The following is a 26,189-nucleotide window of genomic DNA, read 5'->3' on the forward strand; positions in this document are numbered from 1 at the left end:
TATGGGGCAGAGACATGGACCCTCACAGGAAACAGGAAAAAGCCCTGGATGTGGACTACTATGGGGACCTACCACGCGTCACAAAGTCAGAGAGAGAAGGATGAGGCTGGCAGGGCACTGCGTCAGGCACCCAGAACTTGAGGCAAGTAAATTGACCCTATGGGAGCCAACCCAGGACAAAGCCAGGAGGGGAAAGAAGCGTACCACCTACAGTATGTAGACGTGCTGCGGCGCGACAGCTTGGCTGACAACACTGCAGAGCTCAAGAACCTGATGTTGGATAGGAATTTGTGGAGGGCAGCGATCCAGGAATCCCGAGTTGGTGTTGGCTAGACCTCACTATTGCAGCAACTAACTAACTAACTAACTAATACTGTCCAATACTTCGATACGGAGGGGGGTGAAATTATGACAGGCAGTTACTGCCGTCAAAATATGACTATATGACTTTGTGTTTGAAATAGACACTTGTGCTTTCTATGTATAACAGGGCAATTCCTATTTTTACCTATAAGTGCATCGATCTGTGTACAACTTTGTATGCGTACTAACTAGAGGCCATGGAAAAACATTTTCCCTGCAGAATTCTATGCTCAGAGATGCTATGAGTGATCTGGCTCTGCATTTCCTCAACAAAATGAAGAAAATTGTTGCAATACCCAAACGGTAACACGTGCCATCCCACGTTTATAACGTATTATGAACACACTTATAAGTGCATATAATCTTCTCATAAACATGTTAATAATTTATAAGCGCTGATAAATAATCATTATACTTTTTAAGCTTAATCATAACACATGACTTATAATATCAAGTATTATAATACTTCATAACTTGCTATGTATTCCATGTTTATACATGGGAGAAGACCTTAAGAGGCGGCTGTTCATAGCTACTGTGGAGTCAGTACTGCTGTATGGGGCCGAGACATGGACCCTCACAGGAAACAGCCCTGGATGTGGACTTCTATGGGGACCTACCACGCGTCACAAAGTCAGAGAGAGAAGGATGAGGCTGGCAGGGCACTGCGTCAGGCACCCAGAACTTGAGGCAAGTAAATTGACCCTATGGGAGCCAACCCAGGACAAAGCCAGGAGGGGAAAGAAGCGTACCACCTACAGTATGTAGACGTGCTGCGGCGCGACAGCTTGGCTGACAACACTGCAGAGCTCAAGAACCTGATGTTGGATAGGAATTTGTGGAGGGCAGCGATCCAGGAATCCCGAGTTGGTGTTGGCTAAACCTCACTCTTGCAGCAACTAACTAACTAACTAACTAATACTGTCCAATACTTCGATACGGAGGGGGGTGAAATTATGACAGGCAGTTACTGCCGTCAAAATATGACTATATGACTTTGTGTTTGAAATAGACACTTGTGCTTTCTAAGTTGTGATTTGGGGCCCTAAGGATGAATACAAAATGAATATCAACATCCTAATACTGTCCAATAATTAGATGGGAAATTATATATATTATAATATGGCAGTTTCTCCTGTCAAAATATAAATAACCTCTGTGTTTTAAAGGAGCATTCAGTGGGTGATTTTGGGTGATTTGGAAACCCCCCCGGTCCGCCCCGGTAACAAGATGTGCACATGCACGCACTACAGTGGGAGGGACACGCAACAGGCCAACAGCACGCACACCAAGGCCCGCCCCCGCTCGATCATGATTGGCAGAAGTCCCCTCTCTATCCTGATTGGATGAAGGCTGGGCCACCTAGCCAAAAACGAAACCTATGGTTTTTTGACCCCAGGGGTTAACTGGGGACAGAGAGGAACTCCTTATATGGTCAGCACACTCTAAAGTAGGGAGGATCATCACAACAAAACAAAAAAATAAGTGATATTTGAACTAAGTGAAATCACTGAATATACCTTTAAATAGACACTAGTGCAGGGGTGCCCACACATTTCAAAATGACCAGCTCAACAAGATCTACCCACTGAAAAAATAAGTGTACCATTGCTGAAAATAGTTTAAATATATAATGTACCTGTGGGGGCTTTGGAATAGAGAAAATTATGACAGGCAGTTTCTGCTGTCAAAATATGTCCCCCCCGTATTTAACTTAAACGCCCAATGCATTCTCAATGGCAATAGCACAAACTTTGCCATGCTACTAGTCCTACATACTTACACCTAGAAACCCCATTCAAACCTATTTAGGTTCATCTTACGGTGGACATGTTTGCCTGAAAATAAATCTTTGAAATGTTTCATAATTTTAGAAATATAGTGCTTTCAAATTTGAGAAATTCACAATGGGGCTCAATGGCAGATATTGGCACGTCAAAAAAGCACTTTCACCTAGAAACTCCATTCACACTTTTTTATAATTCAGCTTACTGTGGAGACACATGCTGGAACTTTTTACTTTGAAATGATTTGTAGTTTCGGAGTTATTTAACTTAAACGCCCAATGCATTCTCAATGGCAATAGCACAAACTTTGGCATGCTACTAGTCCTACATACTTACACCTATATAAACCCCATTCAAACCTATTTAGGTTCATCTTACGGTGGACATGTTTGCCTGAAAAGAAATCTTTGAAATGTTTCATAGTTTTAGAAATATAGTGCTTTCAAATTTGAGACATTTATAATGGGGCTCAATGGCAGCTCTATGGCATGTCAAAACATTACTTTCACCTAGAAACTCTATTCACACATTTTATAATTCAGCTTACAGTGGAGACACATGCTGGAACTTTTTACTTTGAAATGATTTGTAGTTTCTGAGTTATTTAACTTAAACGCCCAATGCATTCTCAATGGCAATAGCACAAACTTTGGCATGCTACTAGTCCTACATACTTACACCTATATAAACCCCATTCAAACCTATTTAGGTTCATCTTACGGTGGACATGTTTGCCTGAAATGGAATCTTTGAAATGTTTCATAGTTTTAGAAATATATAGTGCTTTCAAATTTGAGAAATGTATAATGGGGCTCAATGGCAGATATTGGCACGTCAAAAAAGCACTTTCACCTAGAAACTCCATTCACACATTTTCTAATTCAGCTGTGGAGAAATTAAATGAAATGAAATGAAATCTATATTTACCCAGGGTATCTGGGCTAAGCTCAAGAACTTGTTTCCAGCCAGGCCCTGCTCATAGAACACATTTCATCGTAGTGGTTCAATGCCTTGTTCAAGGGCACTTCAGCGGTGGTAATTTTAACGTGTCGGACGGCTGATTCGAACTAGGAACCTTCCGCTATCAAGACCGCGCCGCTATCCGTTCGGCCACCGCTGCCACAGTGACACATGCTGGAACTTTTTACTTTTAAATAATTTGTAGTTTCGGAGTTATTTAACTTAAACACCCAATGCATTCTCAATGGCAATTACACAAACTTTGGCATGCTACTTGTCCTACATACTTACACCTAGAAACCCCATTCAAACCTATTTAGGTTCATCTTACGGTGGACAAATATTTGAAATGTTTCATAGTTTTAGAAATATATAGTGCAAGGACACTTCGACACCAACTCTGAGAGAGCCCGGGTTCGAACTGGCAACCTTGCAGTTACCATCCAGCCACTCTACCCCCTGAGCCACCGCCGCCCTGTTTTGGTTTGGTTTTACTATAGTTTATGACAGAATGGAGAGCTAAATTCATTGACAAAGTACATTTGGAATTTGTCACCCATCCTACACACCCTGACTAGTGCTTTCTAGGGTAACAAAACACTTTGTGTTTGAATAGACACTCATGCTTTCTAAGTGCTTTGGGGCCCTAAAGGGCCTTTTAATCGTGAAGCGATATAACACGCCTATAGTAATAGTTCATTTTCAATGAGACCTGCGTTTTTGCGCGGAGCACTGGGAGCAGTCACGACAACGCAAGCGAATTTACGTGAGTGCGGTACCGTGAATTTGCTCGTTTTGTGCACACGACCGCGACTCACCAGACCTGGATTCTGTTTTTTTTTACGCTTGCGTTGTCGCGCCCCTCTTTAGAAGACCTGTAGCAGACCTCTCGTTGATCCAGGCAACAACGTGTGCGTTCCTCGCTTCCCGTTTGAAAGGCCCTTTAGGATGAACAAAATTTATATTAACATCGTCCATGTGTCCATCTGTGTGTCCATCCGTGTGTCCGTCCGTGTGTCCGTCCGTCCGTTACCAGCTAATCTCCGGCACCATGTCTAGAGTGTACAGGGTTTGATGAGGTCAGATCAACATTATGGAATGTCAGAACAGGTCAGCTCCATACAGTATATGTACATGTCGCATTTACTATGACATCAGGGTCTCCACATCTCCCTGATGATGTCACATGATGCCACGAGACCTAGGCACCATATATGGTGCCAGGCCCACTGATGGTGCCCGACACACTGACGGGAAATGCTCGATGGTCGCAACAAAGATGCATTTAACCACTTAACCATGTGAATCCTGGCATCCCTATTCTGGGGCGAATGTTTAGCAAATTGTGATGTGTTGTGAGTTTGCAGAACTTCTACTTTCATCATTGGGATTCAGGAGATATAGTGGACCTACTATGGAGCCCTGGGGGTCCCTGTTAACTGAGTACCGGTAGGCTATATAGGGTTTAAGTGGTTACAATACTATATACTTTGTTGTTGACCATGTTCCCCCAGGGGTCTATACTAGGTCCCTCCTTTTTTCCCTACACTCTATAACATTTGACGAATTAGACCCTTCCTCACCCAGGAGTGCTCCTTATCCAAACATCAGTCATGTTTTTATGTATATGATGTATTGCCATGTTTTGTTCTTGCTTAATGTAAATCGCTCTGGATTAAGAGTGTCTGCTAAATGCCTAAATTGTACATTTTAAATTGTATTATCTTCACTGAATACAGTATAGCCACTCGCTCACAACACTGAATGTTCACCTATTATGACTTGCACAGATTAGGGATGCTAGGGTTCATATGGTTAAATCACAGTCTCACTAGTGCTCCATATGGAGGGCCTGTGCCAAGTGTTTGAAGATTGACTGCCGCCTCTCTGTGCTTATACTAGCAGCACGCACGCACGCACGCACGCACGCACGCACGCACGCACGCACGCACGCACGCACGCACGCACGCACGCACGCACGCACGCACGCACGCACACACACACACACACACACACACACACACACACACACACACACACACGCATGTATGGAGCCAAAGCTACATTCCGATCATGACAGAGAAAAAATGAATGAGGGTGTGAATATTTTTCAGACAAAATACTATTCTGTAACTATTCTGCCATTAGTTAATTATAGCTGCTCATGTGTGACATACGAGTACGGAGAAGGATGAGATTCACCTGTGTATATGTGCACATATACTATATGCATCTGTTCTGTAATGACTATAGTTCATATTGCGTTACATAGTGCTTCTTCAGTGTACAGTACACTCACCCCCTTTGAACTTGGTCTTCCTGACCATTATGCTCCCATGACCAGAGGGTTCAGTGTGGGAGTTAGACTGTGGAATGGGTGTGCCAAAGCACTATATCAACACTGACTATAATTGCCCGCACATGATTTTGCCTTTTGTGTAAGGCTAAATGATTGTGAACTCCACTTTTTTCATTTGCAGCATGGGCTGACCACTGTACACCCTTTGGCCACTAGAGGGAAGCAAACTCTTTGAGAATATTGTGATCTATGCTGTGTATTGTAGATTGTAGCTATCACTTCAAATTACTGTACATTGTGTACAATGTTTGGACAATATGAGAATAGGTTTGTTTAAAAAAGCAAAAACCTCAAAAGGTTTTTGGAGGATTATTTAAATATCTAGATAAAAGCCTAAATTACTTTAAATTAAATGACAACACTTATTATTATATCTAATAGTCAGTTTACTTGCCTACAAAATAAACCATATGCAGTAAAGTGAAAGCGTAGCTCTGTAACATAATGAATGACACACAGTAGACTAGTTACAGTACTTGTGACATGGTCCATGCAAATTGTTGATGGGTCGTATCAGTAAAACCTCAGTATCAAAATGATTATTGTACTGTAATTACTCGATCCACCTCTAGTAGTAACCCTTAGTAATATCAAACTTCCCAGAGGATGTGCGATTAGCCTTCTGCCCCAAACTATTTCAGCTGAATGAGGGAAATCCCTGGGTTCTTCTGTGTGTATCAGACCCATGCCTGTTCCGTGAGGTGCAAATCCTCAGGGAGGATGCCTTTCATTTCTCCAGTAGACCCTGTGAACAGCTGCTCAGTGGTTGTTCTTACATTCATATCCCTGTGGACACACATAATGCTCCCTGTGGAACACATAACGCTGCACCCACAGAAATATAACCCCTCCAGCGGATATCACTGCAAGCATTCTCAACTCAATAAACTCAAATATTTAGAAAGCAATTACAAGTGCACTTTAAATGTGCTAAACGCTTCTGTCCGTGCTTCTTTATTGACCAGTATTTTAAAATAATAATAATAATAAGGGTAATAATAATAATAATAATAAAATGTAGGCCTAATATTAATTTTGGAGAATATTTTCCTTAATAGTTTGCACAGTGATATGGATACAAATAGCCATGTGTCTTCCACATGTGTGTTTTGCATTTCTTTATTGATCATTATACCTTATGCATCTTATAGCTGTTATTAATCTGCTTCTCTTTTAACTGATTCATCCCATTACCATACCGTATGCATATATTTTACTCATATTTTTTGACATATTTGAACTGCTTTTCCTGTTTCTTTCTATGTTCCCCATTTCTTGAAAACTGCAAATGAAGAAAAGAATTCCACACAATTTTTTGAACACCTTTAAACTGTGCGTGCGTGCGTGCGCGTGTGCGTGCGTGCGTGCGTGCGTGCGTGCATGCAAGCACATGTAGGCGGCAGTCAATCTTCAAACACTTGGCACAGGCCCTCCATATGGAGCACTAGTGAGACTGTGATTTAACCATATGAACCCTAGCATCCCTAATCTGTGCGAGTCATATTAGGTGAACATTCAGTGTTGTGAGCGTAGAGTGGCTATACTGTATTCAGTGAAGATAATACAATTTACAATTTAGGCATTTAGCAGACGCTCTTAATCCAGAGCGATTTACATTAAGCAAGAACAAAACATGGCAATACATCATATACATAAAAAAGTGTTATCATGAATCATATGTAAGCTAAGAATGTAACAGTGGAATATCTATATAATGAAACTATGCAGTGCCATGTCTACATAAAATGCTATCTAAGTTACATAAGTTGAGCCTTTGCATACGCCTGTAAGGTCGTCGAGGCTAGGGCAAGTGCTACGGCAAGTGCTATGGGCCAAACTGTGACAATAAAGTTGAAGTTGATGTTTTCTTATTGGACTGTAATGTGCAGTGCTCAAATATTCTTAAGAGTTTATATAGTCTAGCCACAAGACTAGGAAGATCTGTATCTTCTGCATCTTGACTAGTTCCCACTTGAAAAAGAGACTTTTGTCTCAATGTCTTTTACTGGTTAAATAAAGGTAAAAAAAAACAAAAAAAACAATGAAAGATATTACAGTGTATAGGCCCCAACATCTTGAAAGATCAATCTCTTCGGATAAAAAAAAAATAAGGTGAGGTGTTTGCACCCTTATTAAAAGTGATAGTTCAAAGAATGGTTCCAATTCAAGTGTTCCTGGAAGTGTTTATTGAAATGTGCCAGGCTATTCATAGGCTATTTAATCACCCAGTGGGCGTCCATATTATAGAGCTCATTTTTCTCAATTAACAATGATAACAAAAACAGGGGATTAACATGTTTCTATGTGTGTATTTCCAATTGCTTTTTGTTAACCAAATTTGTATACATTTTCATAAATGTGTTTTCTGTCGCCTTTACTTGTGTTCGTGCCTACAGTTGGAGGCCATCGATATTGTCCTTTTCTTTTTGCTGAGGTTTGCGTGATCTGCGCAAAAGGACAGTTAACCCATTTTGGGCGGGAACCCCTTTTGGTGTTTTAAACATTATGTTATAATTTAGCTATTGAAAAATAGCAGATCTACAAGCTCATAGCGCGCCACCGAGTGGCGCGCTACGAGCTTGTAGATCTGCTATTTTTGAAAAATCGTGAAAATATTTATTTCAGAAAACTGGAGGATTTAGAAGGATTTTTTAAAATGTTGAGGTCAGGCCTAAATGGGTCAAATGATAAGGGACAATATCGGTGGCACCCAACTGTATATGCATACAGGGAAGGCTATATGCAGAGTGAGCAGTAGGCCTATATGCATCTACTTCTACATGTATGTGCATGTTTGCATGCGTGTGTATGAGGAGTGTGTGCAGCAGCGGGCCGAGGCCAGCAGGGACTGGCAGGGAGGGGCGCCAGCTTTGATCACAAGTGTCAACTAGATGTGACACTTCGACAAAGGTCCACTTTTCTCTTAATAGGGAACAACACCAGAGCTAACACAACACATTAACCTGCCCATTCTTGTGTGTGTGCGCCTTCTACTTACTGTGTGTACACCTACTACAGTTGTTGTTCTTAATTATCGTTTTGTTGTTATAGAAATTAAAATGTTGAGGAACCGAAACAAAATAATTGTTCTTGTGTATAAAATAGGTCAACTGTTTGTAGACTCTGTAATCATATGACATGAGCAGTGTTGGACAAATTACTCGGCTCCAGTACTTGAGTTTGATTGATTGATTGAATGCTTTATTAAAGGTATATTCAGTGATTTGACTTAATTCAAATATCACTTATTTTTTCTGGATAATCCTCCCTACTATAGAGTGTGCTGACATAAGGAGTTCCTCCCTGTCCCCAGTGAGCCCCTGGGGTCAAAAAACCCTAGTTTCAGTTTTGGTGGCGGGTGGCAAAACCTTCATCCAATCAGGATGAGTGGGGCCTTCCTCCAATCATGATCGAGTGGGGGCGGGCCTTGGTGCACATGCTGTTGGCCTGTTGCACTTCCCCCAACTGTAGAGCGTGCATGTGCACATTTTGTTACTGGGGCGGACTGGGTGGTTTTCCAAATCACCCAAATCACTGAATGCTCCTTTAAGTTTGCAAATAGTAGGTCTACAGTGGTACGATTATACAATGGTGCTAAAAGTATAATACAAAAAGCCCTAAGGGCTTGTTTCCATTGAGACATTTAAAGACATACAATAACATACAAGACATCAACACTAGTACAAATATAATTTTGTACAGTAAACAGTGGGAGGGGGGGGGGGGGTCATTTCTAGCTATAGACTTTTTTTAACTACAAGTGAAAGTTAATTGCTCAGTCAATACTAAGTATTCAAAAGCACAAAGATAGTGAATAAGCTCACATGATATCGCATTGCAATGTCAGAATTGTCAGAATTGTATTGAGAGGATGGCCCCTTGAGATGCAGCATCTCGTTTTAGAGGGGGTCCTATACATACAACAACATTACAGCAGTGCGAGTACACATAGGTGCAACATAACATAACATACAGTACAAATACACAGAACATACACATACAGGTACAGTTAGCTTTGTATTGACCTGTAGTTTCGTTTTAACTGTAGCCTACCCATACAAACTGAATACAATTATCAATCAATCAATCAATCAATCAATCAGGCTCACGACACCGCGTGCGACGAAGTGTAAATGTTATGTGGCTTCAGTCATATTTGTGTTTAGTATCGAGACAAGACTGTTGTTGGCTAATGTCAAAGAGGGCGCTATTTCTCCTTTATTTGGCGATGGGTTCTCAGATGATGTCAGATTATGTCAGCGGTTCTTCCAAAAACGAAAGTAAAAAACAGCATGGAACAAGACTACAAGAGGAGGTGAATCAAAAACCACTCACCCGCGTCGCGTGTGCTTGTCTGCCTGATGTGTTCTTCTCCATGAACATCACCGTAGGCTGGGCCTTGAGTTATGAATTAGGCTATGTTATGTCTATGAGTTATATTGGGCTTCAAAAATCGTCAAACATCTGAACTTGATTAAGTATATAAGCCTATGGAGAGTTGGAAGAAGACGACAAAGGTAAGAAATGGAACTTTCACTTTTCTATGCTGGTTTTGCAAATAATAGGCCTATAGACTTTTGCTGCAGGCTGCGGCAGTCCTGCATGAAATAACAAGGTGAACGCAGGTGTTTACACTTATTTTATCAGTAGCAGCCTAGCAGGACTAGTCTGTCTACATACATATAGGCTACATGACACATACAAATTTGCAAAAAAGAAAACGGGACATGCATGGGTTCATTCAGCAGTTAGGGCTCCAGCTATAGCTTCTTATCCTTTTTTTTTACACTGGTTGCATGCACTGGTGTGACGTTTTCATTTATGTGCACCAACTCCACCATGAGAACACGAAGGCTACAGTAGCTCAACTCCACTAGGCCCACGGTTCTCAAAGTGGGGTGCACTGGGGTCCACATAGCCATGCAGGGCGGTCCGCAAAATAATTCAGATTTTATTTTATTGTCTCCACCAGGCCGAAGGCATGGGGAGAGAGTATGTTTTGCACCCCGTCCGTGTGTGTGTGTGTGTCCGTCCTTCCGTCCGTCTGTTACCAGCTAATCTCCGGCACGTTAACCCGGTCGATGCCAAACTTTGCACACACACTCCCTGGATGCCAACGATGAACCTCTGCCCCACATTTTCCAGAACGGCCTGTTATAGCGCCACCATGAGGCAGCGATCTGCGTGAAACGTTGCATGCACACTCCCTAGAGGCTAAGGACAAACCTTTGACCTGCATTTTCCGCATCTGCCTTTTATAGCGCCACCAGGAGGCCGACTTTTGTAAAACACATTTTTTGATATTACTCCTCCAGATTCTGTCCACAAATCGTTACACAGTATCTCTATGGTCATGTGCTCAAGTCGGATCTGTCCGATATTTCATATTCCATCCTAATTGGCTATAATTGGCTTTCACAGTTTGCAAGATTGCCCCGTTTTGAACAAAAGCCTCAAATCATGAACGCAGCATGCAATTTACGTGAAATCTTTCACACATTTTCTTACTAGGCTGAGGAATATATCCCAACCTTTTCACATTGGCCTGTTATAGCGCCACCAACAGGTTGATTTTTGCAAAACACATTTTTGGAACAAAATGCCTCAAATCATCCAATTGCCATCAAAGGCGTATGAAGAAATGGCACCCTTTTCACATTGGCCTATTATAGCGCCACCAGGAGGCCACAACCTGACCTGCCCTGGTGGAGACCTGTGCCCCGAGGGGCACTTTTTCTAGTTAATATTATTTTTGGGCTAGTTATGATGTGTGTGTGTGTGTGTGTGTGTGTGTGCGTGTGTGTGTGTGTGTGTGTGTGTGTGTGTGCGTGCGTGCGTGCGTGCGTGCGTGCGTGCGTGCGTGCGTGCGTGCGTGCGTGCGTGTGTGTGATATGAAATGTGACCTTAATAATCACAGTAAACCCATTAGGCCTATATTCCATCATGATATGGTAAAAAGTGCTTTTGGATAGAAAAATCATACCCGTCTGAACTCTGAGTGCTGTGTATGTGTGTGTGTGTGTGTGTCAGTTTAGAGCACTGCAGAGGGGAGGTGTTTGGTTGTCTGTGAACAGCTGATGCGTTGACGCTTGTTAATGCATCATGCAATTATGTTTCTGCACTAGATCCTCATCTGTTCTAATAGATCTACATCTATAGATCTACAAATAGATCTACATCTATTCTAAGATAGCATCTTAAAATAAAGTTGTGAATATTTGGTAGCCCTTGTGTCAAGTGTAGACATATGCGATTAATAGGCCACACCCTTGGGTTGGGTTTCTGACAATGTGCCCCCCTGAACAATTTAATTGAATAGAACTGTATTAGTAGTTTCTGTTTATGACTATGAAATGGGTCTGAATGACTTTGATTGATTTGTTTTTAATCCAAATAGTTCCAACGGCATGTACTTGTAAGGTTAAGTATAATGCTTATCGATGTTGAGGATGAGGGGGTACTTGGAACACGTTCTCCCCTCCTCTGGACAAGCCAAAAAGTTTGAGAACCCATAGGCTACTTGAGTCAAAGTAGCCTATACTCCTCGTCGTAGGCCTATAGGCTACTTGCTTTTTAAGTATTCAAAAGTAGGCCTAGTACAAAAGGTCTCATGGCTATTTTTACTATAAGTGGTTAATTTATAATGTACTCTTTCCCTTCTTGGAGTCAAAGGTACAATAATTATCTCTGACATGAAGTGGAGTGAAATCCAACTATCCAAGAATACATACAACGAATACTTGAGTAAAGTAGCCTTAGCCTACAGCAACTAAAACATGTACTGTAGGCTAAAGTATAGTACAGTAGCCTACTGAAGTAAATGTATAGGCCTACATAGTTACTGGCCTGTAACTAACTAAAGTTCCAATCATTTTAAGACCACTATCATGATCCACTTCAAATATGACTGCATGGTGTTGTCAATAAACTGTTGTATCACCCCCTCTAGTGGATGTTTTTTTAATAGTCACCCTCAAACACAATTCAGTCCAGAGAACAAAAACATTTTGCATAAAATATTGTTGAGTGGAATATACACACAGTCCAAACAAGCCCTAAATGTACAGAATATAGGAAACACATTAATTTATCCACAGCCAACATTGGTCACTTCAGTCTGTCATATTACCAACACCGAAAGAAAATCATGGGTACAAAAAGCACCTTCTCCTATATGGGGACAACCCCATAATCCTCAAGCCTCTGACCACTAGCCTGTGGACATGGCCCAGGCTGCCAAATATAAAAACATTGAGCTGACACGTATAGCCCAGTTGTATAATGGCCTGTACTAATGGTTGATATTTTACTTGTTTAGTAAGGAAACCTTCCTCTAAACTTGAATCAAAAGTACAGCCAACGTCCAATAGAAAAACCTCTGCTGTTCGTCAATTATAATGACATCTGGTGTATTTGCAGTTATATTTGCAAATACGGTTGGGTCATTGTATTGAAACATTTCTGGTTTCACACAGGATTTTTTGTGAAACACAACAATATCAAACATAGGCGCACACACACACACACACACACACACACACACACACACACACACACACACACACACACACACACACACACACACACACACACACACACACACACACACACACACACTTACAATTGTGATTGTAAATTTGTGACACTCATTTTCCTACATACCTACATTATGATCAATGATCATGAAAATCTAATGAACATATTTTCACTTTTGTGTTGATCAACCAAGTAAACCCTTTATATGCCGTTGACAGGGGTCTAATTTGTCCCGCTACCTTTTCTTTCTACTATACATTAACTATCTGAAAAATAGCTGAACTACAAGCTCATATGGTTGTGATGCATTGTGACAGATTGTGAGCTACTAGTTTGTAGATTTGCTGTTTTCGCTGAATGTTCAACCCAGAATTGACTTGGGTTCATGTGGTTAACTCTGATCTCTCTTTCTAAACAAGAGAAACCATCAGTCTACGCACGATACATTGTTTGACAGTTGGGATGAGATGCCAAGTGGCCCCTGATGTAAAGAGAGAAGTTCATATGAACCACATCATTAGATCCTGTGGGAATATTTCTCTATCGAGCATGGCAACGCCTCAATCAATTTGCCTGTGCAGCTTTTGACCCAGATCAATAGCCATCATTGGTGAGAGAGAGAGAGAGAGAGAGAGAGAGAGAGAGAGAGAGAGAGAGAGAGAGAGAGAGAGAGCGTAGAACAGTAAGATCACCTTCAAGAGAACAGCATAACAGCATAAAACGCAGATGGTGACCTGTTTTCTCTTTGTGGCAGACAGCCTATCGTCCTGTTTGTGTACATTAGTTAAATTATTTAGAAAACCAAGAGCAGTGACATACAGTGTTTTAAGTTCCTTAATTAAGATAGTCTTTGATCTGGCATTCACAAACAAACCCTGTCTCTCTCTCTCTCTCTCTCTCTCTCTCTCTCTCTCTCTCTCACACACACACACACACACACACGCACACGCACACGCACACGCACACGCATACACACGAGCACAAACATACACAGCACACACACTGACCCCCTCCTTTATTTGACTGTCTCTTCCCATTCCAAACAAGGGCACACATCTATTTCTTCTCCTCTGTGTTCTAATACATCTGTCCCTTTCAATAACAAACACATGATCATTACTGTACCCTGGGATGAATATTTAAAGAAAACAACCCCTGTGAAAATATGAAAAATGGAAACCATTGAAGCAAAGCAGCGAAGATGGAGACTGGTAAGAGAGAAGATGCACGCTTAAGTCGGCTCGTCATTATGATGGCCCCTAGTACTTGGGGCCACCAAGGAATCCCTTAATTCCTGCAACATTATGCACTCCAGACTCTTTCATGTCCTCCGTATGGGGAGGGCAGACGGGGAGGGGGTCACTGGAAAATTCTAATATGTCTCTTGCTATGAGAAAATATGCACATACATTTAGCATTTCGATTCTCCAAGGGCAGAACAGAGGAGATGAGCACATGTCAGCTAACATTGTGTGTGTGTGTGTGTGTGTGTGTGTGTGTGTGTGTGTGTGTGTGTGTGTGTGTGTGTGTGTGTGTGTGTGTGTGTGTGTGTGTGTGTGTGTGTGTGTGTGTGGACGCCCCCCCCCCTTAAATGATTCAGTCTTTATTTATCACCAGTTTATGTCTCTGCCCTGGGCAGCTGCCATGGTAATATTAATGACTTGGCCTATCCACATCACACGTGACAAAGGTCATGCCTATTATCCTGCCATACTTAACCACTGAGTTAGACTGACAAGAAACTTGTATTATTGGTTCAACTCATGGACTGACTTAGTTTAAATGACTAACTTGTTGTTGACTTGTTAGTTAATAGGCTAGCTGATAACTGCATGGGTTGCAGTCTGGAAAATTACAACAATCTTAATGGCTTGATTATTTATCATCTACACTGGCAGCGACTGACTGCAGTTTGAAGGAACTGAATGTTGTGGTTTGCACAGTCATGCAGTCAGGTTTGGTTGGTTGTTCTGATTGACCAGGATACTGTAGGTGGCTGAATAACCCTAACTCTAACCCTAAACCTACCCTTAACCCTAACCTCAGTCTTAACCAGCCACGTAAGTCTTCTAACCCTAACTTCAGTCTTAACCGGCCACATGATGTTTCCGCTTCGGCAGAGGTAATTTCCCTCTGCCGAAAGTAGGCTCCAGTAGAGCCTTTGCTCCATTGCATGGTCTTGATGAGTAACCTAGTGGTCACTGGTGATTATGGGTTGATAGCATTCGAAGTGGGTGTTTGACATGGATTCATTAAAAGAAATGGATGTGCTTTGGAAAATGGCCACGCTTGATTCATGTCAATGAAACTTGCTCATCCAGGAGACACAAAAATAACTTGAAAATGGTTTCAGTGCAGACTGCACTGATATCATTTTTAACAATACACTTTATTGTTAAAAATCCTGAATCCGTAACATCTTATTTTGTCACACGTTCGATAATATTTGAAAGAACATTGTGTAGCACTACAGTAGCTACCCCTTTAAAGGGTTAGTTCAGATTTTTGGACTTAAAGCTCTAGGAAATACTTGCCATTAATATGTGGTTGCAAAGGTATTAATTGATTCCCTGAGTCCTGTGGTGGGAGTTCTGGTCTGGTTATGGTGAATATTAAAGGGCCACTTCACCCCTTTTGCAAGGGTATCTTATTTTATTGATGTTTGGGCGACAATAAACACTTTCCTGGGGGTTTTTAATGTGGGTAATACGTGATATATTTTAGTATTTAAGTGTCCATGAACTCCATGATGTCATGGACACTGGGCTTCCTGGACTACAATTCCCATAATGCTTTGGTGCACTGCTCCTCCTTGTGGATAGGGGGAGGGCTGTCTGAGACAACATGTAGTCCAGGAAGTAAGTGTGTGTGTGTGTGTGTGTGTGTGTGTGTATATATATATATATATATTAAGGTTGGGCGATAGGCCTATGCCAATTTTTTCCAATTGCCCATCGTCTGTCCCAAAATCGCCGATGGACGATATATTCGTGTTATAAAGTAAAGTGAAAACAGCTCACTGCGGGTCGCAAAAAGCCAGATCTACAAGCTCTCAAGGCATCACGTCCTGCCTGTTTTTGCAGTGCCGTTCGCTACGCGTTGAGAGTTTGTAGATCTGTCTGTTTTTGCAGCGCCGGTGTCAGGGTAACAAAATAAGATAAACTAGAAAAAGTGCCCTTCTGGGCACAGGTCTCCACCAGGAGGACAGGAGTGTGTGTGTGATGTTTGCCAAAATGTTTAGGAGCAATGTAAATGTGTGTGTGTGTGTGTGTGTGTGTGTGTGTGTGTGTGTGTGTGTGTGTGTGTGTGTGTGTGTGTGTGTGTGTGTGTGTGTGTGTGTGTGTGTGTGTGTGTGTGTGTGTGTGTGTGTGTGTGTGTGTGTGTGTGTGTGTGTGTGTGTGACGCAACGCGGCCTGTTGTAGCGCCACCATGAGGCTGATTTGAAAACTGTCAAGTGGCATTTCTTTCAAAGCCTAGTGGGAATATGCATGCACAGTTTCACCACAATTGGACGCTGCGTTGAGTAGTTGTGGCGATTTGTACAAAACGGGTACAAAGCGGGCTACTCCTGAAAAGTTTAGAAGCCAATCGTAGCCAATGAGGGTGGATTGTGAGAAATCAAACAAACCTGTCTTGATCACATGACTTTGGTTATTTGGCCTTCTGTGTTCAGTTTGTTCACCAGGTGTTCTGAACAGAAAGTACCGGTGCTTCCTGGATCCAGAAAAGCATAGGTCTGGATGACCTTGCTGCCCTCTGAGCATCTCACTTGTACAGGCAAGATGGGAAGAATGCCGTTACTGTTGCAGCCCCTGTATGGCCACAAGTAGTTATAATGCAATTCTCAGATTTTATTGTTTGCTGCTCATTGGTAGCTCCAAAACTCCCCATTTCCTGTCTCTCCATATGTAGAACACTGGGATGTCTCTTGTTGCAGTGGGAGCAATTCATGGTAATATAAACAGTCACCAAAATCATTTGTTTTTGCCTCCACACAATGCTGAAATGCCTTTATGAATGACTGAAACTGTAATGGGTCACCATCAAAATGTGGAATTTCTCTGTGAGGTAGAAACTGAGAAGTTTGTGTTTGTACAAGGAGTGTTGTTATTTAATTTTGCCTTTGTAGTATATTGTACAGATCTGATGGTTGGTTATTGGGTTGAGATGGTAGAGCTGGTTGGGGTAATTTTTGCCTTGTTTGCATTTTTGCAGGATCCAATGTTGAGGTGTGAACTGGTTGTTTACTTTGCTTGTTTTGCTGAGGGTTGAAATGATTCCGGTGAGCTGTGTCTTTAGATTGGTGATGCTCAGACGTGACTGGGTTTTGCATTGACTGACGCTGTTGAGAGGAGAACTGCTGTAGGCCAAGAGGCTGGATTTTAGGTCTAGTGCCTTGCCTAAAATAGGACTCCATGCCATCAGCTCTCCTGCCAGTGACACTGCTGCTGGCCTCTTGTAGGACAGATATTTTAGCAGTAGAGGCTGCTATTTGAGCATCCAGCTCCACTTGTTCCTTTTTCCTCCTTAGGGCCTCAGCCTGCTTCTCCAAGGCATGTACCTCTTTTAATGCAGCAGAACGAGCCATGAGTGCGGCCTTGTCCGCCTCTGCTTTAATGCGTGCTGAAGAAGTAGAGGACCTTTTGCTTGTCTTTGAAGCAGTGCTTTTATTATGGTTTGAATGAGCAGTTGACACATGAGATGAAACATTAGAAATGCTGTCATGAGGCTCGACATCATCATTATTGTCATCGGCGGCAACAGAACCCTCAATTCCAGCATTAATTTCATCACCCTTTTCATCACCGGCGGCAACAAAACTCTCACTTTCAAAAATCACATCATCATCATCCTCAGAGCAACTTTGAACATAACTCCACCTTTTCATTTCATCAATAAACCCATCAAAAGTGAGCATTTTTGCATTGTACCATGTTTCATGTTTTTTGGCTTCATCAGCCAGCACAAGACCCAACAAAGTATTGTGAACCTTTTTTGTTTCATCATATAAACCCTTGAAATTGTGAAATGCACATTCTGTCTCATCATTCACCAAGGCAGAAACCACTTCCTTCAGTTTTAACAGTTTGCTCAGTTTAACCTTTCTCTCCTTCTGCAAACTGTCGATTTTTTCATCCAACGCTTTGGGTGTCAATTTGACCACACGTTTCCCCAAAGCCCCTTCCCCACCAGACTCAAGTTCAACCACAGACTCACCAGCGCCAGCTGGCGCCTCCTTTTGATCCAAAATAAATAAACAAATGTCAAGTTCCTTAGACCGTGTTCAACGCAATAAAGTACTTGTTGTTCAACTTCAAACAATAATAAGCCGCGCGCAAAGTGGCGCTCCTTTACCAATGCATTGGGTTTGTTATTTCACTTATTTGTGTGCACACCTTTCCTAACAATGGCCATTGTTTTAATGTCGGCGTTGCGCTGCTAAAGCCTTTAGCCTACCATGCACACACTGAACGCCGGGTGCGCTCCGCGGCGGCGTTGATGAGCCAAGAGTTTATCGCCGATCGCTGTATGATGACGGTCCGGTCCCGATCTGCTGCTGTCAGCTGCGGCGGCCCGGTAGTGCTGCCGATGTGCCCCGATGAGCGCCCCTGTAGCTCCGGGTCGATTCGTGCAGCCGTGTCCGCCGCCGTGCGATGATCCGTCCCCGGTCCCGTCCACCCCCGCGGCTCCGCCGTTGCAACAACACACGCTTCGGCCCTATGATGCGGCCCGTCCGTGCGTGTTCTCCTTCCAAACGACCCCCGCTGGTTCCACTTGCCTCCCAATTGGCGTGGCGTGGAACAGAGGCAGTTTTTTGACTAAAATGTAGCGTCAAAGTCCTAAACTTTGGGCTACTGGTTGCCCGATGCCGAGGGTCTAGTCATGACATGTGATAAAAAAGACTGATGTCCAAGTGTTGACTTAAAGTTCAAGATTTATATTTATTCACTGTATTAAATAAAGCAAAAAAGGATGTAAAAACCATATCAATCAACAGCCTGTGTCTCACAGTCAAAAAACTGTTCGCCTTCACATCAGGACAACAACAGAGTATTCAATCAGGTCTCATTAAGTAACCTGGCCAACCTTGGCCTTGACCAAGCCCTTGGAATGACGTCATCAAAAAACATAGAAATAAAATGAACAGAAAATAAATGGCTCTTACAACCACTTTTCAACTCCTCTTCCTATAATTGGTCCTCACTAATGTTCATGATAAAATACCACAATTTTTGGTGTCTGTGTCTCATAGGAGGGCTGTGGGCAGTTCAGAAACCCGTCCACCAGTGACATCATCAATGGGGAATCCATGCTAATAGAAACGGCAGGCTTTCTTTTCCTGAAAAGTTGCAATGCGATAATGGAAGCCATCGGTCTCACGATAATAAAAATCTTAATATATTTTAAAACAAATCTTGTTCAAAAAAAAATCTGCCTAACGATGATGTCACTGGTGGACGGGTATGTGAAATGGTTGTGTTTTATCATGAACATTAGTGAGGACCAATTATATGAAAAGTGGTGAAGTGGTCCTTTAAGCAATATCTGTGACTTCCTCTTGTCCTGTGTGTTTGTGCCACAGTTCAACCAATCTCCATTCCACATGCCACAAGCTTAATCTACCCCGAGAGACAGATATTAGTGCTGTTACTATGGCCCTGCTGAGGTGTCCCCATCCACTCTCCTCTGGACCCCCCCCCCCCCCCCCCCCCCCCCCCATGGAACCAACCATCAGGCCTGCATGTGCTCAAATGGATTCAGCTGCTTTGACAGGCTTAGGAAGAAATAAATTACATTTAATGGGATTTGAGTGAAAAAAAGAAGGAAAAAAAGACAATGGCTACATACATTATATACCGTATATAAGGTGTTTTTACACACACACACACACACACACACACACACACACACACACAGACACACACAGACAGACCCGTGCACATGCGCGGGCGACATTCTTGTGGGCTTTTTGGGCTTTTCTTTTGTGGTTATTTGCCCTTTTTGCCTATTCGCTGCCACACACACACACACACACACACACACACACACACACACACACACACATGCACACACACACAGTTATTTAACCATAATAATTACACACAGGTCTGCTGGGAGTCAGCAGGGTGATTTTGGCTGTTTGTCGTAGGACTGAGAGTCTGCCTGCTGCTCTCTCCTCTTCGGTACGAGGCGACGCCCGGCAGAGGGAGATGCCTCCGGAACTTCCCCGCTCCGAACACGTGGAACAGCGGGTTGATGCAGCAGTGGCAGTACGCCAGCGTGTGGGTGACGTTGCCCCCGTGAAACAACGCGTCGGTCTTCAGCGACTCCACGTCGAGCATTGCCAGGGTCTCCAAAAAGAGCACAACGTTGTACGGTACCCAGCAAACGAAAAACACGACGGTTATTCCCGCAATCAGTTTTACAGCCTGCTGCTGTCCTTTCATAGCACACCGTCTGATGGTCATGGATATGCGGAAGTAGCAGAAAAAGACGACGGTGAAAGGCAGGAGACAGAAGAGGCCTATGTGGAGGTATAAGTTCAGCAGTCGGGCCAGTGGACTGAAGACGTCTTCACATAGAGAATCATCTTGAATCGCCTTAGAGTTATAAGCGTTCCAGATGCTTACAGCGACACAGACCAGCCATATGGCGACGCTAGCCCCACGCACCCAGAGCACCCTGCGGACCTGTGCGGAGGGAGACACAGCGTGGACCACAGCCACATATCGGTCCAGGGTCATGGCGGTGAGCAGCATCATGTAAGCGTCGAGCCCCAAGGTGAAGAGGCCGCTGGTCATCTTGCAAGCCCAGTCTCCAAAGCTCCAGCCGTGGAGTTCGTAAGAGGCCCAAAATGGCAGAGTCACGGTCAAGAAGAGGTCGGAGATTGCAAGCTGCAGAAGCAGACAGTCAGGCGGTGTCCTCTTGCCTCTTTCTCGAAGAAGAAGAACCCACAGGAGGAAGCTATTGCTGGGCAGACTAATGCAAAAGACGAGGCTATAGAAAACGGCGGAGAAGAGTCTTATTGAGTAATCTTCATTGTCTATGCCATAGAGTTCCATAGACTCTATGGAACTGTTGGTGTAGTAGCCGGTGTACAGAGGGACTGTGGTGAAGTTCTCCATTCTTTTCAAGTTGAGGATCATAGGATGTTAACCCTGAAAGAGGACACAGTTTCCAGCTAATCAGATATATTTTTATATATTGTTTTTAATTAAAAATAACTTCTAACCATCCAAACTGAAAACAAAAAATATACTCAGACTGAGAGACCCAATCAGTGACAATGTAAACAAAAGGGGTTGCTCCATTAACATAAATATCTATATTGTTTTGCTCACATTGGTATTTGGTTTGTAAAAAATGGAATAGAATTATGTTAAGAGTAAGACGGTCCCAAAAACATTTAGAGATCAAACACAAGAATGTACGTATATTACTCCACATTAAAAGAAATAGAAAATAATCACAAATTAGCCTTTTCTATAACAATCAAGACATATCCCTTACCTTGTGCCTGTTACTCAGTGCAACTCTTCAGCAGAATCTAAAGACAGACTTCCTTTCAGGGCAATGTGTCTTAAAATATGCACTGCTTGTGCTTGGAGAGAGAAATGTGTTTACGTAATCGTATGTATACCGTAGGACTGCAAAAGAGCAAGGAAGTGACACTTCACTTGACTCTAGCCCCTGGTTCAAATGTTCCTGCATTTTACTGTATAGACTGTATGATCCCATCTGGCAATATACACTTTGGATCAGCTTCAAATATTTCTTGGCATTGATAAGTCTGCTTAGAAAAAATATGAATCACAGAAGAAGAGTCTAAAAGCTGTGAGATACTCCTAACAGGAGCTGTAAAGGTTCTAACTAACCATCTATACACATTCTTAGAACTTTCTCTTGGAATCTTCTAATGGTTCTATTTTTATAATAATATAAAAAGGAGACATACAAATGTTAATGAATTGGCCCAATTCAATTGGGTCCCACAGACTTAACTTAATTGCTTGGTTGTGCATGGGTCAGGTAAAAAGGTTTGGGAATTTGTGTTAAAGTATTTCATTCATTTGAAATGTGCTTGTTTCATAATTGCATTGTCTTTATTTCTATGGACAACATGCATTAATCACCATCTGTAAATTATGCCAGTTTTTTTGCCAGCTGGTAAATTGCATTTAAATGTTAAACAGACATGAACATGAACATTGGAACACGAACATTAGGAACACTGGCATGGATCTAGACACCTGAATGGGGTGATTCATTGTAGAACGGGTGCACCAGAGTAGACCTTTTCTGAAATATGAGACATGATGCAATATCTCCCCCTCCCTCTTCCATTTCCTATGTGTACAATTGTGCATGCCACCGGTCAACAAAAATGCTGCTCTGTCATTAACTCTTTGAGAGTTTCATGGATTTCTATATAGTTTTTAGACTTCTCTATGGCAGAATGGCGTTTTTGAATGATTTATTGAAAATTCTCTGCTGTGAATGTGTGACAACGAAAGACCTTCAGAGAAAGCTTGGCTTGTCTGCTTCCAGGAAAAAAATGAACTGAGTTGATAAAATGTTTAGTTGTGGTGTTGGAAGCCATTTAAAAGAGCCTGCATTTACACTGGGTAGTGTTTCTAGGACAACAAAAAAAGTTATGACCGGTTGAAGTTTTATTTTCTAAATAACTTTTTTTCTGCTGGGCGTACATAGCCATGCAATATCTCATTTTAAAGGGTGAGTTGTCTAGTTCAATTAAAATAAAATAAAAAGTTTCTCACATGTACCACTGTAGATATTTTGCCATCTATAAATAGCATGGTCAGTCATGATCAATCTGACCTATCCAGCTAAAAGTCCCCCTAGCTCTGAAATGGAACATCATATAAACTCAATTCTTTTTTGGGGTAAAATTAGACATTCTAACGCACATTTTGATATATACCATGTTTACATAGTCTTACCAGTACCGTGTCTATTCATGCATGTATCTCAAAAACCTGTTGTGAAGAAACAGTTTTGATAAAAAACTCATCCAAGGACATTGTTTTGATATGACTTTGTGCCCATGATATGTATCAAAATATAGACTTGAATGTATACTGTATTATAACAAAAAAATTGGGTTCTTACCATCTACCGTTACAGAGTAAATCACAGTTGAAACTCGCTTAGTCAAACCATAAACCTCAGACTAGTGAACAAAATAGCCATGACAGGTCTAACTCATTGTAAAAGCTTGTCTTTTATTTTTTATGACTAACATAATACAATTATAATAAATATTACAGAAAATAAATAGGCCTACATACAAAACAGTTGTCCCCAAACTCCCCAGTGTCCCCAAACCACTGCATTCCAGTTGTTCTTGACGGTGTGTGTGTGTGTGTAGGCTAAATTTAAAAAAAACAACAACTGAAATGAATGAATGCATCCGGTTCAGTGTCGGAGAACTCCATCGTAGTCTTGACTCTTCGTCTTCATCATCATCATCATCATCCTCCTCCTCCTCCTCATCTGATGCCAGTTCTAAATATATAAAAATAAACATTTAGCTGTAGTCAGCCCGGCCAATAGCCAGTTGGGGGGGGGGGGGGACGTAGGCTATCTGACATCATCGTCATCATCATCATCACACGGAGACACACTAAACAATGTACAATCATGATTGTGTACAATATACAATGAATGCAATTATCATGCAAGCTCAGACGTCAATGAAACGTCATACAGATCTTATATAATACGCTACTGTTAGCTTCACTCCCCGTCCCCCCTCCGATCCTTGTAGCAAGGTCATCATAACCAACCACGCGTTGCTTCAGTAAACGATGCATGTTTGTTCTCCGTCTTTGTAGACAGTAAATAAAAAGGAGCGAACATTACTCTAAAGATCAGATCGCCTATAAGGCACGCTACAATATAAAATACTTGTACTGCCATGCGTGCATGCCTGCTACGATACATTTGTACTGCATCAACCAACCGATCGACACCAACCCCCCCTCCAACCATTAGCCAGCACCAATGCACCGACCAACACCATTAGCCAGCACCTTTGGTGCTGGCTAATGGCTGGGGGCCATCGTGGTGAGTCATTCTGGCGTCATGATCTGACTAGTAGTAGTAATTATCCAAGCATCTATTTGTAGCGATCATCTTATGATTTCTGATCACTATAGAAGGGCATTTTCTACAATAAGATTACCTCAAAACATTCCGGGTTGATCGTCTTCTTCAATGGTTTCCCGGTATAGCTCATCGGACGACGATGGGGAGACAATGAAAAAAGGAGGGAGGGAGCAGCGAGTCTCGCTGTAAGCACTGGACCAGGGCTACTCCGCCTGGAGAAGGCGACTGGGACGCGTATGGATCAATACTACTACCACAAAACTCGCTCAAATAAATAGTACTGCTTTAAACTTTTTCTGCTAGAAAATCGCTCGGGCGAGACGGCAAAACAGGCAAAGCAATGAAAACTATGAAGACTCCCTCTGCCCCCACTGTTTACAGGGGGTGGGACCAGCTTCCAATGGCAACACGTACACGTGTGTCACGTGACACGGGTTTTCTGGGTAATGTAGTTGGAATATAAGCTCAGGAATTTAAACAGCGCTTCGGAGCATATTAATATGTTTAGATTCATCAAAAACTGTGAAGACGCCAATTGGCGTCATTGATCATTTACGGAATTCTGATGAAGACGCCAATTGGCGTCTTTCATCTTCTAAGGGTTAACACACTCCAGCAGCTTAACAAGGCACTCTCGTGTTAGAAACTATTTTTTTTAAATAAATGAAATCCCTCTTTTGGCTACTAAATTGAGAAGTCAACATGCCTTACGAAGGCAATATTATACGCTAAAACTCAGTGACAGGCAGGTTCAGTCTGCCTGCTAATGGCTCAATTATTGAAACCAAACTGCCTGTTGTGGATGACATTAGACTGAAAACCTTGAGTTTAAATAACTTAAGTTATTGAATCAGTAATAATCTCACGGAAGTGACCCTTCACTTGACTCTGCCCCCTATAGTTCAGAAGCTCCTATATACACTTTACTATAACTTTATGATCACTAGCAATATAAAACCTTTGAATCAGCTTGAAATATTTCTTGGCATTTCTTGCAACAAGGCTGAGAGTCTCTAAGCCCTGCAATCCTAACAGATGTAAAACATTTAACTAAACCACCTTAATTAAAGGTTCATTATTGAAAGCTTTATCTTAGAGGGGAATACCACTCATTTTCAACATTTTACTATGTCATTAATATGTGATTCACAATGTTAATGATTTTGAAAAAGAAGGGAACCTGCACACTCATCTGCTCCAAAAGTTTATTTATTGTTGTCAATAAACTTTTGGAGCAGATGAGCGGGTTGACGGGTTCCCTTCTCTGGAACACGAACATTAGGAACACTCTTTTTCATTTTTGAACCCAGCACCTCCACTAACGTGATGTGCGTATTTTATTTTTAGTTTCTGAATTATTTTTTTCAGACCTACAGTTCTAGGAAACACAGAAGGGGGGGGGGGCTTTTTATTATTTCCACACAACAGCTCAAAGGTATATTAATGACATAGTAAAATGTTGAAAATGAGTGGTATTCTCCTTAATGATTCTGGCATTGAATAAAATATCAGAATATTAAAATATAGGCCTCATAAAAATAATAATGAACTTTGCATCAGTTAAACCACAATGATTCAAATGTGCTTGTTTCATAATTTATTGAATTTATTTTATTTATGCACGAGGATAAATGTGCCAGTGTTAGCCAGCTGGCAAAATCTAAATACAAACGTGAACACAGGAAAATTGGAACATGTACATTGGAACATTCAGATTGATATGCAAATGAAGCAAGACTTTGTTGAAGTATTGGACGTTAAGCAATATCTGTGACTTCCTCTTGTCATTTGTCCTGTGTGTTTGTGCCACAGTTCCATTCCACATGCCACAAGTATGAAGCCTGCACTATTAGTCCAAGATTCGTTCAAAGTAGGATTACTATATGGTTAAATGTGAAAGGTTTGAATGTTCCCATAGTATGTTTTACTGTGTGAGTATGTGCAGCTTTGTATGGTTGAAGAAAACATCATTTAAGAATAATGAAGTATTTCACCAAATTGCCTTAAAATTTATAACAAAAAGTGCTCTTGATTGAATCAAGAGAATCAAGAAG

General features: G+C 41.9%; 1 protein-coding gene across 1 annotated transcript; it reads right to left on the reverse strand.

Moving 5' to 3' along the window:
- Positions 1-20,102: 20,102 nt before the first annotated feature.
- Positions 20,103-21,131, reverse strand: LOC306925016 (C-C chemokine receptor type 2-like; the record flags this gene model as incomplete). The annotated part of the gene is made up of 1 exon (XM_079503699.1): positions 20,103-21,131. The coding sequence occupies one exon, from the start codon at positions 21,129-21,131 to the stop codon at positions 20,103-20,105; it is 1,029 nt and encodes a 342-aa protein (XP_079359825.1).
- Positions 21,132-26,189: the final 5,058 nt, after the last annotated feature.

This window comes from Electrona antarctica (assembly GCF_951216825.1).
Source record: "Electrona antarctica genome assembly, chromosome: 6".
Lineage (NCBI taxonomy): Eukaryota > Metazoa > Chordata > Actinopteri > Myctophiformes > Myctophidae > Electrona > Electrona antarctica.